This window comes from Misgurnus anguillicaudatus, chromosome 15 (genome assembly GCF_027580225.2).
Source record: "Misgurnus anguillicaudatus chromosome 15, ASM2758022v2, whole genome shotgun sequence".
Classification (NCBI taxonomy): domain Eukaryota; kingdom Metazoa; phylum Chordata; class Actinopteri; order Cypriniformes; family Cobitidae; genus Misgurnus; species Misgurnus anguillicaudatus.
The window spans coordinates 16,728,138-16,747,808 of record NC_073351.2 but is presented as its reverse complement, the minus strand read 5'-3'; the positions used below and the strand labels follow the sequence as shown (position 1 = coordinate 16,747,808).

Below are 19,671 nucleotides of genomic sequence, written 5' to 3'. Positions count from 1 at the left end.
TTTTTTTCTGTTTTTTAAACCATTTTCGCTTGGGTTTAGGGTTAGATTTTAGATTTGCTTAATGAGGTTATTTAATATACAGGTTTCTCAATGTTTTTGTCCACATTTAAGCCATGGTCGCTTGGAGTTGGTGTTAGAGTTGGGGTTTGGGTTAGGATGTCATTTTTATATAACAAAAAATTGTTCTAACCCTAAACCCAAGCGAAAATGGTAAAAAATAGCAAAACAATTTAGAAACCAATAAATAAAACGACAAAAAAGATGCCCCGTTTAAGTGAATGGGAAGGACTTGCGCATCATATGCACGCCAAAGTTAGTGCTATTTATACGCAGTTTCAGGAGACTGGGTGACAAGCGCAACATTCACGTAATGACCCTTGATATGTCGCCATGGAAACTCAAACATTAAAACATTCATTAAATTCTGCTACTAATTATTAATCTCTACAGGAATAGTTGGAACATAATAAACATGTCCCTGAATAACTTAAAAATACAAGCAGTGTTAAAATGCTTTTGCATATCGATTTATTTCAAGACTTTTAAGCTTAGCTAGCATTGCTCCACAAATATGAATTTATAGAATACATAGGATTTAAATTGCATTTCTTTATCTAACTTTTGCGAGTTTGTCCATGGTTTATATTGTTGTAGTTTTATATTGATTAAATTAAACAAATGATTGGTTTGCTTTTTTTAAATAAATCTAAGGATCTTTAGATGTATTTATGTAATAAGGCAGGTAAAATGTTTTCCATTTATTCGTTTTTGTTAAACCTTCTCATTAATATAAGCGAGTCATTTTAGTAATTTGTTGTTGTTCTGTTTTAATAATAAATAATAATAAACAAATACTAAGCATTCGTAGTAATGGAAAATTATGTCTTTCATTTATTTGTGTTAGAACGCAGATACCATCCGTCGAATTAGTTTCATTAATAAACAAGATGTTTAGCGAGTTTGTCATTGTACTATTTTATTGGTTTTAAGTTTTTCGTTCATAATAATAAGAAAGAAACATTTAAAAAACTATTTTAATTCAAGACATGGAAATATTTAATAATCTGACTTTAAAAGCAAAAGTAATCTAGTACAGATGAACGTCTTTGCCAAATATAGGCTATTTCCTATAAAATATGCGGTTTGTTTAATTCAGAAGGTGAAAAAATCCTTACCTGCATTTCCATAATAATACAAATACAACACATCTATGTAAGAACGTAAGTCTCCGTGTTATTTTTACATTATGACTTAAAAGAACAATTTGGAAAATGAGATCAGAAGCGCGTGAATCCGCAATACACTTGCTTTGAAGACAGATTATTTTGCCAGAGAAAGATATGGTAACATTTCTTCAGAAGAATTGCTGAAACCTATTAATTTACTGATGTTTTTATTAGTACCCCAGCTGTTTCATCGGCCTTTGAGATGGGACGTGGCAGTCAAATTCATGCTGAAAGCGGGGTGAATTCCAAATGGCGTTAGCGCCCTTGAAGGGCACTTCAGGAAGGGGATGTCACACAGTTTATCCAAATAAAGAGAAACTGATGTGCGTATTTCATTGCTCTAATCGACAAGTGTATTTGAATTGACCACACTATGAGACAATTGTGCAACTTTCTCTAGAGTTTATACATCAAGTGTGTTCTGATCTTCGAAGGGAATAGGGCATAAAGATAATAATATTCTATTGGAATACGCCCTTTATCTTTTCGCGGCAGTCGCGTAGGCTTTAACCAATCATTGAACTGATTATTAACCACAAATCATAGAACATTTTACTGACCCTAAAGTGTTAAAAAGATTGCGGGAAAATGTTTTGGAATTTCTATTAATTCACACATTAAAAATGTCATACTACATATAATTAAGAAATTAAGAACACAGGGCTTTACATATAATAATAACTAGTAAAAATTTTATATTTTAACGAGTTGTGTATAATGTGTGAATAATATAGATTTAATGGTTTAATATTTTATTACTGGTGGCCATCTACTTTATACTTATCTTTTTTATATATTACGAGTAACACTAGGGGGCAACAGCGAGAAGCTAAATGCCTCATAAGAAAGTCACACTGCTTCACAATGCTGCTATGTGTTTCATTGTGTTAGTAATACGAGTGATGTATCCTCGAAAATCATGTATAATTATATTAACATTTAATGTGTACTATAAATACAATTAAATATGAATTTAGTGTGTTTCTGTTATGCTTCACTGTTACAAATAACCGCGTTGGCGATCTTTTTTGTGATTTTAATATAGTAAAAGTGTAGGAATTATGTTTTTAGCAGATTGATAGCCATTTATATAGCCATATTTTTGCTATAAAAATAAAAGATAAACTGTGTTGCTATAGTTGGTATAGATAACCACAGTTATCTTTGGGTCACAATTAACTGTTTATCTTTATTAACTGATTTACTGTATTTCCATCACTCCCTAGTAAAAATAAACGCTATAAACATAGTAAGTATAGTGATCAATTCACATTCCAAGCTAATATTTACCTAAAATAGCTGAAAACCTATGCAAACAGATTGACAGCCCTGCTTGGTTTGGAACTGTAGAACGTTACATGAATCACGTGACCGCGCGGCGGCGAGATCAAAGCGTTTCGTAACAATATTATTATACGACTCTGCATATGGTTAAAGCCAGTTGTAGCCATTTGTGATTGACAGCTATTCATCCAGCGCGTCTTCCCGCACGGGATCGATCACACATCCAGATACAGAAGCCACTTTGTAAACGGGCTGTGTCCTGATATACTGATGATACGATCTGCCAGATGTGAAAAATGTGAGATTTCGTACTATGTTAATGCAAATAAACCCTTTTCCTGAAATTCACCGACTTCCCGTTTCAGCGTCACATGACCAATGGAGCGTAAATGATTGGCTGAATGTTGAATGATTTGAAACAGGGATCGATTGCTTCTCCTTGCTTCCCCGGATGTTGACTCTGAATATTTTTACACTGAATTTTTTGAGACGTTGAATTATTTTGCACTGAATTTTCTGAGACATTGAATTTTTTACACCGAATCTTTTGAAACATTGAATGTTTCTACACTGAATCTTTTGAGACATTGAATTTTTTACACTGAATTTTTTTAGACATTGAAATTTTTTTTCTCACTGAATTTTTTTAAAACATTGAAAAAAATGTCATAGGCAAAAAAACAGTGCTAGAAATTCGATGGCTTTTAAAATTCAAAGTCTGATTTAGATGCAAAATAAAATTCAGTGTTAAAAATTCGATGTAAAAAAATTCAGTGCTAAGAATTAGAATTCAAAATCCAACGGCACTGTTTTACTTCCATAATTGTAGCAATGTAGGCACTGTTAAATATTTGCTAATCATAGGCAGGTGCGACTCCTAGATGCAATTTGAGTGCTGATCTTCATGAAAACGTATTTCTTCCAAGTTTATTTTTCCCGATATGTGCGTGGAAAATTGCGTACGCATATTTCTATGCCCATTTTGTGCATACGCAACGTTTATACATCAGGCCCATGATGATTCATATATCATTCATTTCATTAATTTATTTTCTATCATTTGTAAGTGAACACAGACCATAATATTAAATCACAAGAGAGACAGTCGTGTCTGGCATACATTAGGTTCTGTGCAGATATTTTCCGTGTCATCAACGAAATTTACAGAAACGGCTTACCTGTTTTCAAATTTAACTTTTGACAAGATAACCACTCTGTTTTAAATAAATTTTAATACGTATAACTGTCGAAAAAATCAGTTTATTTATGTTTAGTTTGATGAACTCCTAAATATGAGACGCAGAGCACCTAGCGCATTCGGCTAAATTGCATGCACCAGCACCATGGCCAGCGCAACATTAATACAACGAAAAGCAATCCAAAATTTACGTTTATAATAAATAAAAAATTATTATAAAATAAGGTCAGAAGTAACAAGGTGCAGAACAAATATGTGTAAAATGCCCGAAGTGCACAGAAACAAAACACAAGCCAAATATTTAAAACGGATAACCCTGAGTGATTTATAAATAAAATAAAACAAAGAAGTTGTTAAAATAACGAAAGTATAGCTAGAATTGCCAGCTTTGTCTTTTTAACTGCAGAAACAGAGGCCACTGCTTTGCGATGCATGGAAACCTCTTACCATATTGACGGTGTAGCCCTGTCACAGGGGTTGTTGGATTTATTAACGCATTTAAAAAATATAAAATAAAGCCACTTCTTCACATATTATTTGATTAGCATTATCATAATAGGCTGTATATTAATATATTGGGAGAAAACTGTTATATGTGAAATCAGATAATGTGCACCCATTTATCTGCGACGATTCGCATATGAGATTGGTAGTCGAATCAGGCTTCGACCTATCGATGCATCGAATCTTCGACTATTCAGGGTCACCCCCACGTACCAGTATTGTTTTTTGGCAAAATCATAGAAATACAAATTGTATTATGAACCAGTGAAGTAGAATTTATTAAGATGATAACAAAGCAAAGAAAAACAGGCATTACAAGTTTTCTGTTTGCACGGAAGGATAAGATTAACAGGTGTAAAATTCACAGGTTTGCAAAAAAAAAGTGTAAAAACATAACACACAGTTATTTCTTGGACGTCTCTCGCCCCATAACAGCTTTTTTAGTGTTTCTCTCTGGATGTAAGAGGATGATGTAGCACTTCGGGGCAAATATGGCCACCAGTAATCCAAAACTGGATGCCTGGATGGCAAAAATCTCCACAGCCACTGCATATTTCCCTGGTGAGCTGACATAAGCTGGAACAAACGCAATCCACACAGCACAAAAGATCAACATACTAAAGGTAATGAACTTTGCTTCATTAAAATTATCTGGAAGATTTCTTGCTAGAAAAGCTAATAAGAAGCTCACAGCTGCCAGAAACCCAATGTAGCCCAGCAGCACAGCAAATCCAGCCACTGAACCAATAGCACATTCATAAACGATTTTGGAGCTGACATACTGACTGTTCTTATGAGGTGTTGGAGATGCAGTTGACAGCCAAACAACACATATTGCCACTTGGAGGGCCGTTAGGACCAAAACGGTACCTCTTTGTTGGGCTGCTCCGAACCATTTCATAGCACCTTTACCCTCTGGTCGAGATGACTTAAACACGGCTATTACCACCATAGTCTTGACCAGAATGCTGGAGACGCACAAAACAAAGCTAATGCCAAACACAGCATGTCTTAACTGACACGTCCACAACTGTGGTCGGCCAATAAACAGCAGCACACACAGGAAACACAGTTTGAGTGACAGCAGCAGCAGGAAGCTGAGCTCTGAATTATTGGCACGAACAACCGGAGTGTTGCGGTGATGAGCAAAAATGATCATAACAAAAGCACTGAAGCAGGTGCCGAGCAGAGAAGCAGTGGTCAGGAAGATGCCCAGAGGTTCCTCATAGGACAAAAACTCCACTTCTTTAGGAATACAGCGATTATTTTCTGGATTGGACCAAAACTCATCTGGACACAATGTGCACTCGTTTGCATCTATGAGAAACAGAATAGAAAAAAAATTTAATTTAATTTTTAATTTTAAAAAGTTTTGAATAGGGTATTAACTTTTTCACCTGTTGTATTAGAAATCTCTCCATCTGCACATGGCAGGCAGTCAAAACAGCAGACAGGAAGGCCTTTCCTCCTGGCTCGTCTGGTGCCTGGTGGGCAGCTCTCACTACACACAGACCGTGGAGGCTGAAGGATACATCAACTGTTATGTACATGCAGGCAAGCATTGTGGTTTCTCAGCTGCACACTGAATGTTTCCGTAACATCACTCACAGTGCATTTAAGTTTCATGATTTTGTATTAAAGGATAACTCCACTTATAATTTACATAATTTTCTCACCCCCATGTCATTCAAAATGTTGATGTCTTTTTTTGTTCAGTCGAGAAGAAATTAAGTTCTTTTTTATCTAGCAAAACGATTGTCATTTTCGACAAGATGCACTTTTAAACCACAACCTTCTCGCCTTGCACCAGCTGTGTGACGCGCCAGTGCGACCTCACATAATTGCTTAAGCATGTCAAAAGATCATGCGTTACAGTTGCGGACCATTAACTGACACAAAGACATTAATTAATATAATTCCACATACAACACTGTCAGAACGGTCCTCTTTCTCCACACTTATAAACACTGGGGTGGTAGTTCATAAGTCACACGGCTGGTGCAAGACGAGAAGCTGTGGTTTAAAAGTACAATATTTTTATATGTAAATGACAATCCTTTTGCTAGTTAAGACTCTTTGAAGCTGCGTTGAAACTGTAACTGTTGGGGTCCAAATAAAGTCTATTAAATTGAGAAAAATCCTGGAATGTTTTTCTTTTAAAAACTAAATTTTTTCTCAACTGAACAAAGACATCAAAATGTTGGATAACATGATGATGAGTAAATTATCAGGATTTTTTTTAAAGAAAATTAAGTAATCCTTTAATCGTTTATATCTATATCTGCAAAAAACGATTACATGACAAAACATGGCATGCACACACAGACCAAGGGGATTAAGGGGGCACAAGATCTATTGTTGTCTGTTAGACATACTATTAAAAATTATGATTAACTGATTAACTAAGATATTTATTTATACGACGCATAGATGTTTAGGCCTGGCAATAATAGCGTTCATCAACTTTCTGTTTAGTGTAATTAATACATTCTCAGTGATCATTTTATAGCTTTGTGTTATTTTAAGAGTGTATATCTGACATAGGGTGACATGCATTGGTGATTACTTTTCTTGTCTCAAAGTTCCAGTATAATGCATCTTCATCCAGTGTGAGCACCTTCCCTGTTGCCGCCCCTTTATCCACCACACCGACTGTGCGGACAATGATTGACCCATCAGAGCTCGGCTGCCAGTTCAACACATCATAGATGGCCAGAGCATCTCCATTCTTATCAAATGACACACGATCTCCAAAACCTGTGGTGAAGTTTACCTTCTGTAGGTAATGAACCATCTGCTTAACAACAGAGGAGACAGATGTAATATGTATTTCTGTATTGCATAAAAACTTAGAATATTTCCTAAACATGTGATTTATTTGTATTGCTTTCTTTCTTAACTTATAAATCTCACCTGCCAAGGCTGCAGGTTTGTTATGTCAGCACAGGTGTTGTCACTGAATGGTCCTCTCCCCTCCTCACACTGCATCAGATCATGAAGTGCATGTGCCAGGGCATAAACTGCTTTGTACACATTATATGAACCCCTGAGTTCTGATACATCAGTGTATGCTGTGTTTGTGCTGCTCAGATCCTCTTGCCCTGTACATAGTTTTTCTTTATCACCAGTCTCAAACTTGCACCCAAACATGTTCTCCCAAAATATTCTCACCATATTATTTTTTGGATCATTGTCAGGACGGAGGTAATACAAAAATTCATGAAGTCCCTGGATTTCTCCACGGCGGATGGCAATGCCCAGTGTGCCACCCAGGAAGGGCAGAAGACGCTTAGTGTAGAATACAGGAGAGGTAGCCCAAGCTTCACTTGCAATCCACTGCTGCCCTGTCACATTTTGCAACGCCACCTCATCCATTAAAGGTAACAGATAGGCTTTACTGGAGAAAACCACCACAACTTTAGCTGTAGAGGTCTGAATTACTTTTACTATGTGCTGAATATCTCTGCGGTTGTTATCACGGGGCAGTATTTCAGAAAAGCCAACACAGCCTCCAAACAGCTGCACTTCTTGGTAGAAGGACTGAGCAGCATAGATGCCATAATCATCATCACTATAGATAAGACCAACCCAGGTCCATTCAAAATGTCTTAAGATCTGAACCATAGCTTGAACCTGAAAGGCATCACTGGGGATAGTTCTGAAGAAGGAGGGATATTTCTTCCTGTTACTCAAACAGGAGCAGGTGGCAAAGTAGCTTACCTTAAAAAAATAGACAGCAAATGCATCTTTAGTACTGCAAAATAATTGTAAAACATAAATGAATTTTTAAGTTTCAAAAAAATTGCTATTTTACCATGGGCACTCGAAACAGGCCCAGTACACTGGAAATTGCGATAGAGTGAGTGGATCCTGGATCCCCCACAATTCCTATCACTGGTGGTGGTCCAGTACAGTTAAGGTTGGAGAAGGACTCCTGTGTCCCACTAATCAAAGCTGTGGCAGCACGAAATGCCACTCCAAGCTTGACACAGTTGTCATAAATGTAGTAACCCAGGGTGATGTTCGGCAGCAGACGAGGATTTTTATTGATTTCATCTAATGCAAAAGCCATAGTCTGTGCCTGCTGAAAGGTTGCCATATCAAATCTAGAAAAGAACAAGATACATATTATATTGCTGTACTGGTACTTAATAAAAACAATAAATATTCAATTTTTACATCTCTTTTGATATGCAGAGTCTGTTTTAAATGCACACGTTTGTTTCTGTATTTCCCAAGACAGTTTAGCAAATTAACACTGACAAACATGCAAGTATTTAAAAAATCTAAATAATTCAGCTTTTTTGTTTAGTCTCTTTAAATTGGTCTTTCACACTTGTTCTTATTCCCCTTGTCCCCAGACTCACTTCTCACAGTATGGTGGTTGTGGCTCGGATGTAAAGCTCAGCTCTGGGAACACTGTGAGAGCGTGAACTTCAAACAGGCCTCCAATGACAAGGTCTGCGTCCTGATACATCCCGTTCAGCTTGAAGTGTCCCTGAAGCCGACAAGTGCTTGAACTGACCACAGAAGCTACAGACATGCAGTTAAAGGACAGGTACAGACATATATGTAAAGTGATCCACATCTCTCTTTATTACCAGCTCATGCATTTGGCTCAGTTATTTATAATAAGGATTGTACTGTATGGTGTGTTGCTTTGAAGCAGCAGGCGGTGCCAAATAGGCCTCCCAGGAAATCTCTTTATTCTTTTTCAGCATTTTTCAGCATTTTTCAGCGTGCGGCCCCCTTTGTGTACGGTACATTCCTTCATGCCCCCTGCCAAGAAAATTTATGACAAAAAACAGTTCTTAAATTCAACATAAACAAAACATATTAAATTATGCAAAATGGTGCTGTTGGTTAGTAGCCCTATTTTTTTTAGATTTAATTACATGGAATTCATGATAAATTAATGTATTTCATAAAATGTCACAAAACTGGGGCCCCCTGGCACCATCCTGCGGCCCCCCAGTTTGAGAACCACCGGTTTATAAAATACATATTACAGTAGTTAAACCTCATGTTTGTTGTTGTGTTTGCCCTTCATTGAAGTACTGATCATTAAAGTTAAAATAAATCACCCTTTCAACCCTTTCAATAAATTCACCCTTTCTTAAAATGTAACTTGTAGTGTGCATGAATAGTACATATAGGGGCGGTTTCCCGGACAGGGATTAGACTAGTTCTAGACTTAAACACTTTTAAGAGCTCTCCAAACTGAAAACAACTTGCACTTACATATCTTAAAATACATCAGGGCCCTTTGTTTTACCTCAAAATGCACACAGGTAATGTTTTAAGTAAGGCATATTTGTTAAAACTAGTTATATTTCCTAAGGCCTAGTCCTGGATTAAGCTAATCCTGGTCTGGGAAACCGCCCCATACAGTATAGTGGAAATGTTCTACTTTGATCCTATTTTGTGCTATATTATAGTTGAGATTAATTTCTTGTTATGTAGAAAATTTTTATAAACAATGAATAGGTACACACTTTTGACTGCATATATTGTATACAAAATCATGCTGCCCACCTGAATTGTGTAGACCAGGTTTATTTATAGGTTGTCCTGTAGATGGCAGTGTATTTCTAGATTTACATTTAGATGGTCACATATCAGAGTTTGTTGATTTGTTTATTCTGTTGAACACAAAAGAAGAAATTTTGCTAAATGATGGTAACCAGAGTTGTTGGTTTCTATAGTAGGAAAACCAAATACTATGGAAGTCAATGGGTACCGTCAACTGTTTGTTTACCATAATTTATCGATGTGCTTTTTGTGTTCAACAGAATAAAGAAACTCATACAGGTTTAGAACAACATGAGGGAGAGAAAATGATGACATCATTTTTTTTTTGGGTGAACTATCTATTTAATGCCTTAGTAGGATAACATATTATCCAATCAAATGATCACTATCACCCTTCCTTATTGATTTAGTGGTGGTTTCCCGGACATGGATTAGCTTAAGACAGAACACTAGGCCTTAGTTTAATTAGGAAATATAACTAGTTTTACCAAACATGCCTTACTAAAAACATTACTGGTGTGCATTTTGCAGCAAAACAAAAGGCAATGATGAATTTTAAGATATGTCAGTGCAAGTTGTTTTCAGTTTGGACAGCTCTTACATTCATTTAAGTCTAGGACTAGTCTAATCCCTGTCCGGGAAACCGCCCCATAGTGTTCACTGTTTAGCTGAACCAGGAAATAGTGAATTGTAAGAGGATGTCACAGATGTTACCATTATCTTTTCACCTGTTGTATTAGAAATCTCTCCATCTCCACATGGCAGGCAGTCAAAACAGCAGACAGGAAGGCCTTTCCTCCTGGCTCGTCTGGTGCCTGGTGGGCAGCTCTCACTTAGTCTCGCGTAGCCAGACCTTCAATACTGAAGGTCTGGTGTTTTTCGCAGCTTTTTCTGGACAAGTCACGCCCACGAGCTGTTTGACCGACATGTCAAACAACCAATCACAGTTTGTTTCATCTAGCGTCACGTTTCGGACTCACCACAACAACGAGCCGGCTGGCAACAAGTCAGTTATTGAAATGACCAGCCGCAACCGATTAGCATCTAAATAAACAACATTACTCACCATAGGACAACGTTGTGCACTTCATCAACAGCCACACCAATGAGACGCTCCCGTTAAACGTCTGTTTGAAGCATATCTCTCCACTTTTTAACACATACAAGCAATTCAGGAGAACCAAACTTTTTGACTCCACTTACTGCCTCAAGCAAAACTCTTGGACGTCTTTTAGAGAGTCGATGCCGCAAACTTTGCATATTTTTAAGAATCCAATGTTTAAATGATCATGATAACTGCTCATTATTATCCACGTGGACACTCTTCACTCAATGGAATGTCAGAGCTTTGTTTTCCAGGGACCGAAACTAATCGCGACAATCGCGTCTCCTGGAAATCCGTTTTTTTTTTCAACCAATCAAAGCCGACTTTAACATTTTCACAGGGTTTCCAGAAAAGTGTACGAAAAACATCAGACGTTCAGCCAACAGTTTGTGGGCGTGACGTCTGAGGCTGAGACTAGCTCTCACTACACACAGACCGTGGAGCCTGTCAGGGACATCAACTGTTATCATTTATTAATAGTGTTCCTTAAATATCTTATCATTTAGAGGGTACCCAGCAAACATTGGTCCGACCGCAACGTCGTGTCCCTGGCCAAAAATAGTCGCGGTATGACGGCACAAATCGGTGAAAATATGTAACACGGAACATTTCATAAACATGCATTCAGATACATTTGTACATGTCTATAGTTCTATGGGGTTGCATGTATAATTGTTACTTTGACTTTTACTACGCGTGCTTCAATATTTATACCCTGTTGTGAATCGGTTGTAAGAGGACGTCACTAGGTGACGTCTTTTACACGTGCATTTATAGTCCATCATGACCCTCTATAAAAAATCATAAACCTTCTATAAAGTCATTGTGAAATATGCAAATGCTGTGCTTACACCTTGGTTAATACTGCAATAATTAATTTAAGTGCAAAAAGTAGGTTTTTAAGAGGTTGTGAATAGACGTCCACTGACGTCTTTTACACGTCTAGACTAGACTAGTAGGAAAAAAACAGGATAATCTTTATGAAATACACGATTTGTATACAAAGTAAATATATTAACTTTATCTTGTTTAAATAAATTATAATCACAAAGTGCCCAGTGTGATTGCAAAGCCACACTGCATTTTAGTCTTTATTCCAACCTGTTTTATTATTGAATGTATGCATATAAATGTAAAACAGATACATATCCGGTCACCATTTAGGTCTGAGTTGGATGTAATTTCAAAAACTGTGCTATTAATTTAAGAAATATAGTGATAAATCTGGGGATATTACAAAATCCCGCGATAGGACAGATTATCTCGCGAGATAGTGGTGACGTCACGCGTTCTTCCGGAAGTTCACATTCAAACACGAGGAGCGATTACGAGGGAGTTTTGTCTATATATCATTCAAAATCTACTGTTGGGTAAGTACATTGTGTATTATTTGATTATCGTGCTTAAGTTTTACTTGTTTGACACGAAGGCCCCGAAATAAACGTTGCCAGAATTGTCCACACTGAGTATTGCAATAATTAGCTAGAAGGCTAAAAGCTAACGTACTTTGAACTTATACATGGTATAAAGTATGTTTAAGGATACAGTCAAAGTAACTTATTAATGTAGCCTCTTGAAAGTCTCTTTCAGAAAGTAAATTATCTGAAAAATAAAAGTTATTTGGCATTAATGGAATTACAATGATTTGATTGCCTAAACATTGCACATGCAAAATATTAAATACTGTTTTGCATTAAAAGTTTAGCAGAAGTGTTTGTTTGATTAACTTCCTTTGCTTTTGTTTTGTACAAAGGAAAAGCAGAACCTCATCCAAATAAAAATAAACAAGCTGTTAAAGGCACTGTGTCCTACACAGACCCTCCAAAATATAACCACCCAAAACCCAAGTCAGGTAAATGTCTCAGTTTGAAAATACATTAACAAATTGGAGTTGTTATTGTGGAGTTAATATCATTAATTACAATTTCGTTTTATTTACAGTTGAAGGTCAACACAAACCAAATAAAGATGTGCATTCTACAAACAATAAAAAAAGGTATGGAAAACTGTAGATATGAATTTTTGTAGATATGACTTAAACAGTCTACACATTTGTTAATGTTCTAATGTTTCATATGTCCTTGTTTGTGCTAAAGATCAAGTTTTGTGTCCACCACACTTAGATGAGGCGTGCCCGACCCCTGACTTTGTCTACCCTACATTAAGTTGTAAGTTTTTGACTGCTTTTGCTTAATACTACGAAAAAACATGATTCTTTCAAAAATGACTTTTATATATTTTGATATGAAACTCAAAAATGTATATAAATTGTTTTGGTGTATTTTGTTTACACAGGCACACTTCATGACAGTAAACATCGGTATCACAATGGTGTGATTGATCTATACCCTAGAATAAGCTGTGACACTATGAGACGTACGTGCTACTGATGCTTTTTTTTGGTGCATTCCCACACTATACAAACACATTGCTTGGCTCCTAAGTGCATACACTTTTGCCTTTATAATGTCATTCTCATTTTTAGGTAAAAATGTATTCCATGAGTCAGGGTTTTGCCTGAATGTCAACATAATATCCAAAAACTTTGATATAAAAAGTGATTTATTTTACACTACTATGTATTTTTTAAAATACATTGTGCATGTGTATGTTTATTGTACTTAATGAAATTACATGCAAGGTGTCATGCAAGATTTTACATTAGTGACAACAAAGCTAAGAGTATAATCATATTTACATTTCTCTGAATCTGAGTTAATAGTTACAAATACAGAGCTTATAATATCTGTCATTGCTCAACCACAAAGACCTAAAAGTACAGCCAGCTGATTTCATAACTAATGCAGTATTACACTGTGAAGTGATTTACTGTTAATATTTTACACTACCATATAATTAACTCTATTTGTACAGGTGAGGTAACACAACGAAAAAATTACCGGATGGCGACTACCTGATTCTTCACCTATGGCCTCAGCTTCAAATGCAACATGTAAGAAATGCTATATGACTGTGTATTGTGCATTATGAATACATCAAATATGTTGATAACAAGGTGATCTGCGTAAGTTGTGACATAAAGAATATGTATATATATTTCCATCTATCTTTCTATAACATTATTTCAATTGTTTTCACATTTAGGTCCAGCAACTGTCTGAGTTGGTGGATATTCTGTCAGAGACTGCGTGAACAACGTTATGAACAGGTATGTATTTCTCTTGATTTGTGTAATCCTGCATAATATTTAAGGAATATATATTGATTACCACCATAATTAACCCAGCTATTTATATTACTTCAATTCAGGATTTAATCCGTCACACATCACTTGTTGAGAAGTTTTAATGTTCGTAATGACTTAAACAGTCAGCCATACTGAAAACAAGAAATCAAAACATAATTTCAGTGTAAGCCATTACTTGTCACCCAAAGTTAGGGATGAGGATATAGTTCATAGCACTTGTTACATGGTAGATGAAACAAGTGAAGTTGTGAAGTGTTAACACATAGTGTATGTTTAAACATTGTATGCAATTGCTCATTACTGTTAATTGTGATTTATTGACCTTTTAGGTTATTTGTCTAAGGTGAAGTAATCTTACATTTCTTTCACAGAATGATGTCAAATTGTCTTATGGCAAAGTTCAATATGAGGGGTGGTGGACATCTGGAAAAGAAGTCTTTTAAAGGCACACCTTTGTATTATGTTATTCAAGGTAATTTGGGGAATGTTGATCTAAAAAAACTTGTTCTTGTATATTGATTGTAATTTTATTGTTATGCTTGATCTATTCAGGGGACATCACAGCTCACCTGTCTTTATCAGAAATATCCTGTTCATTTTTTGACACACCTAGTTAAGGGTCTTTCTCAAGTGCACCACAGTGGTTTTGTAGAGGGAGGGGACAAATGCTGTATCCCCCACAACTGATCTAACACTTATTTAAAGCAGAGCATATTTTGTACAATAATATATATAATATTAATATATAATTTTAGCTGTAGACCATAAAGATTTTGAAAGTAAGTGCATGTCATTTACCTCAAAATTTTAATTGTATTTATTTTAAAAAGAAACATATTCTTCTCTTCCTTCAGATGCTGTGAAGAGGTGGAGCCCAAATGCCACAGACTCGGAAATAGATGCAGCTATGGCAGACCACCTCAAGCACGCTCCAGGAAGAGCTGGGGGTGGTGGATACAAAAAAGCCAAACAGCTGTGATGTGTTAAAGAGAGAGTTCACCAAAAAAGGAAAATTGTTATAATTTTCTTATCCACATGTTTCAAACCTGTATACCTTTATATTTTCTGCTGAACACAAAGATTGAAGAATGTTTGTAACTTCACAACCAATTAACTGTCAATATTTTTTTTTACAATTGTAGTAATGGGTTGTGGGATCTGCTTTGTTAAAAACATTCTTTCACATATCTTTGTGTTCAGCAGAACATAGAAAGGTACACAGGTTCGAAACATGAGAGGGAATAAATGACTAAATATTAATTTTTGGGTGAACTATCCCTTTATAGAAAGTGTTTTGAAGTTGTTATTATAGTTAAATGGTTAAAAAAAATAAAAAGTGCTAAATCAGAACATGCTTCTTTTTTTGTTATGGCCACAAATAATGTATTCTTTAATGTGTTTGTGAAGTACACGTGGTTAAAACGGTTTATGGACGTTCAGGTCTGACTGGACCAATTTTGAACTGATTTTGAACCTTTGTGAATATGTGTTAAACCTCAATACAATTGATTGCCTTTCACGATGTTACACAATGGGTGTATATTCATTTTATATGCATACATTTAAACTATGCAGCAACACATTTAAACATCCAGAAGACGGCACATTTAGACGTCCAGGGACGGGCAGAAAAGACGTGTAATTCACGGCCAAATGACGTCAAAGACGTCCGCTCAACTTTAATTTAGGGTATTTTTCAACCGCGATGGGACGTGACGAAGGGTCGTCTTTTCAACGGTCATAAAACGTCCACATGTTTGCTATATGAGGGCTTAAAACATATATTTAAACTATGCAGGAACACATTTAAACATCCAAAATACGGCGCATTTAGACGTCCAGGGACCTGCAGAAAAGACGTGTAATTCACGGCCAGATGACGTCAAAGACGTCGGCTCAACTTTCATTTTGGATATATTTTTCAACGCGGACGGGACGTGACGAACGGTCGTCTTTTCAACGGTCATAAAACGTCCACATGTTTGTTGGGTAGGGTTAGGAAATAGTAAATAAAATAGATTTGCAATAATTGTGTGTGTACAGTATGAATGTGGAAATTTACAACAACATTATGTTATTTACTTTATGTTCACGAAACTACGTATTTGAACATTACCTTTGTGATGTCAGCACAGGTGTTGTCACTGAATGGTCCTCTCCCCTCCTCACACTGCATCAGGTCATGAAGTGCATATGCCAGGGCATAAACTGCCTTATACACATTATATGAGGCCTTCAGTTGTGATACATCAGTGTATGCTGTGTCTGTGCTGCTCAGATCCTCTTGCCCTGAACAAATTTGATCACCTTCTTTTTCTCCAGTCTCAAACCTGCACTTAAACATGTTCTCTCAAAAAATTCTCACCATATTGTTTCTTGGATCATTCCCAGGACGAAGGTGCAGCAGAAATTCACAAAGTCCCTGGATTTCTCCACGCCTGATGGCGATGCCCAGTGTTCCCCCAAGGAAAGGCAGAAGACGCTGTGTTTGTAATACAGGAGAGGTGGCCCAAGCTTCACTTGCAATCCACTGCTTCCCCGTTACATTCTGCAAAGCCACCTCGTCTATTAAAGACGACATTCCACAAGACGTTAATTATTAGCGATATTAAATAAATCTTTGATGTCCCCAGAGTACATATGTGAATTTTAAGCTCAAAATACCATATAGGTAATTTATTGTGGCATGTTGAAATAGGCAATTTATGGGGCTGTGCAAAAATGCACCGTTTTTGTGTGTATCCCTTTAAATCCAAATGAGCTTCTCAGGTGGGCGGAGTCTCAAGCGCTGGCGCTGTAGACAAGATTCTTGAGATGAGATTCTCTCACGAAAGAAGTTAGTAAGCGATGTTCAGCATTATATATTTGAACAAGTTTAAAAAGTCAATCATCAGTTTTATGCATACTAAATACATGTTTATCAGCAGATGGGGAACATTGTGGAATAAAAATAAAGACTTTTAGGTCTCATGCTGCCAGTGTTTTAAACATGCACAATGATTTTCAGCATGTTACAATAAAATACACTTCCACAAACACTGAGAAGTTTACTTTTTGACCAAACCACACAAGAACATTTAAATGATCTGTAATAAAACAACACGCTTAATACTTAAACTTTAGAGAAACAGATCAAATGACATGTTTAAGTTTATTGTGTATGATTGAACACATTCGCGTTTCTGTCAGTCTCTCACTCCCTATCTTGTAACTCCTCATATTCATTTGAAACTTAAGAGAAACATTAAACAACATATTTATGCTTATTGTGTATGATAGTGAATATGCGTTGTTCTCTCACTCTGTCTCGTGCAGTGCATTAATCCTCGTGTTCATTCATATAAACTTCAGAGAAACTTATTAAGCAACATACTTGTATTGATGAAAGTGAACCGTTGCGTTGCTCTTTCTCATTCGTTCGCTCACTCGCTCTCTCTAACTCACTCTCTCTCTTGCACTAAGGTAACGTTAATCCTTTAGAACGTTAATTCAACCTTTAGAAAGACCATTAAAACTACAAGTTATAAGATTGTAAGCTACTGTTTGTTTTTGAGGGAATACAAACGCGTCGTGCTGTCAGTCATTCTTTCTCTATGTCTCTTGCACTCGTGACGTCACTTCATGGTTGGATAGCGCAGATGAAGGGGCGGTATCATTATAATAAGACACCACAGCTTTTGCTGTAGAAGTCTGAATCACTTTTACTATACGCTGAATATCTCTACGGTTGTTGTCAAGGGGCAGAATTTCAGAAAACGCAACACAACCTCCAAACAGCTGCACTTCTTGGTGGAAGGACTGAGCAGCATTGAGGCCATAATCATAGACCCCTTCAAGGTTTGTAAACAATGAATGACTATCGGGTGCGCGCGCAGCACGGGGTCGAACTGTTCATACCATTTAGGCTTTATAAATTAATCTAACAGTGCTGAAAAATGATGACTTAACCTCAAATGAAGTGAGCACTACAAACACAAGCCTCTTTGATATTTGCATTGTTCCAGTCTGCACGTTAATTGCTTGCAGAGGCAGATGTTGTATTTTTTGTTTTTGAGATTCTGCATGAATTGCGAAAACTTAACGGAAGACCTGGTGCGATTTTCACAGCCCACGACGTAAGTAGGCATTTTTGACGATACCGAATAATACGCAACTCAATCTGCTGTAATGACTTTTCTGACCCTGACATGCGCAGTGGGAACAGCCTGTGACGTGAACCGTGAAGGGGTCTATAGAGAAGACCAACCCAGGTCCATCCAAAATGTCTTAAGATCTTCATCATAGCTAGAACCTGGAAGGCATCACTGGGGATAGTTCTGAAAAAAGAGGGATATTTCTTCCTGTCACTCAAACAGGAACAGGTGGCATAGTAGCTAATCTAATGAAAAAAGATGGAAAGTGCTACACCAATTGTGTTTAAACTGTTTTTGTAAAGTAATAGATTTATCATGTTTGCACACATTTCTGATATTATGACAAAAATATGTTTACAGAAAAAAGTGAAAAGCATAGAAAATTGTCACAAAAAGTAAAATGCAAGTTCACAAAGAGACAAGAGTGTGAGACAGAGCAAAAGTCACAGTGCAGAGGGAGCCACATGTGGCGACCACCGCCGTATCCACTCTGGATGACCTGGAAGAGACTGGTATATTGCCTAAAAATGAAGCGAACCAGCTGTACCGGAAAAACAGGCAGAGTTCATTCAAGGGCAAGTTCACGTACATCCACAGGCGTGTGAACTCCGGGCATTGACAAGCTTCCGGATGCCGGGGACCGAACCTGAGACAGGAAAAGAGAGAGAGAAACACAGAAACATCCGACAGGACAAGGCAGCAGGACTGTGACACACCAAGACAATGAGCGCGCGACGAGAGACAGGACAGCGTGCTATTTAAAGGAAAACACTAACGAGACACAACAGGTGAACAATTACCAAAACGAGCGGGAGGGGCTAGTGCACACATGAGGAGCCATCACCAACAGGTTAATAAACAAACACACACACCACCGATCACCCAGGAGTCATGGCAGTAGCCTCCCCCCCAAGACCAGCACCAGACGGGCTTGAAGACTCACCCTTATGCCGACAGAGGTCCTTGATCAAACCAGGATCCAGTATATCCTGGGCGGGAACCCAACACCTCTCCGTAACCCTCCCAATCCACTAAATACTTAAAACCTCTGCCCCTGCGGCAAGAATCTAGTAATCTGCTGACTGAATAGACAGGAGCACCATCCACTAGACGAGGGGTGGGGGGGTGGGGGTTTTAGGGGCAGATACAGGGGGATTGTTACGGGCAAAAATCACAGGATTAACCTTGGATACGTGAAAAACAGGGTGAACCCAACCAAGAGTAAGAGGTAACTTTACCGTTACTGGATTAATGACCTTAGATATACTGTATGGCCCAATGAAACACGGAGCTAGCTTACGAGAAGGCTCACGGAGAGGCAAATCCTTGGTGGAAAGCCATACCTTTTGTCCACACACGTAACGGGGTGGAGGTCGCCGGTGGCAGTCAGCCGCAGCCTTGGTTCGTCTGGAATTAGATATAAGAAGTGTTTTAGGTCTCCTCCAAGTGTGTTGCACCTACTCACGAAAGCTAAAGCAGAC

At 37.3% G+C, this 19,671-nt stretch overlaps 1 protein-coding gene and 2 long non-coding RNA genes across 5 annotated transcripts in view; 2 read left to right on the top strand and 1 right to left on the bottom strand.

The window, feature by feature from the left end:
• Positions 1–17,867, top strand: part of LOC129419475 (uncharacterized) — a 34,921-nt gene extending 17,054 nt beyond the window's left edge. Inside the window, exons 5-9 of the long non-coding RNA XR_012357694.1 lie at positions 4,648–5,766; positions 6,795–6,994; positions 7,410–7,592; positions 8,574–8,770; positions 16,449–17,867. This is a non-coding gene — a long non-coding RNA (uncharacterized lncRNA). The remainder of the gene's footprint in view (positions 1–4,647; positions 5,767–6,794; positions 6,995–7,409; positions 7,593–8,573; positions 8,771–16,448) is intronic.
• On the bottom strand, positions 4,468–8,800 carry LOC129419467 (extracellular calcium-sensing receptor). The gene is made up of 6 exons (XM_055174607.2): positions 8,580–8,800; positions 8,027–8,318; positions 7,126–7,932; positions 6,779–7,006; positions 5,610–5,733; positions 4,468–5,529 (listed from the first exon to the last, which is right to left on the bottom strand). Exons 1-6 carry the CDS (start codon positions 8,798–8,800, stop codon positions 4,616–4,618), a joined length of 2,586 nt encoding a protein of 861 aa, XP_055030582.2. The 3' UTR covers positions 4,468–4,615.
• LOC129454132 (uncharacterized) lies at positions 11,939–15,576 on the top strand. 3 transcript variants are annotated; one of them, XR_012357687.1, is made up of 9 exons: positions 11,939–12,219; positions 12,603–12,701; positions 12,791–12,845; positions 12,946–13,017; positions 13,145–13,225; positions 13,724–13,874; positions 13,955–14,018; positions 14,429–14,529; positions 14,912–15,576. It is a non-coding gene; the product is annotated as an uncharacterized lncRNA (long non-coding RNA). The 3 variants fall into 3 exon arrangements; XR_012357688.1 differs by having other exon boundaries at positions 11,942–12,219; positions 13,724–13,865; XR_012357686.1 differs by having other exon boundaries at positions 11,959–12,219; positions 13,724–13,802.
• Positions 17,868–19,671: the final 1,804 nt, after the last annotated feature.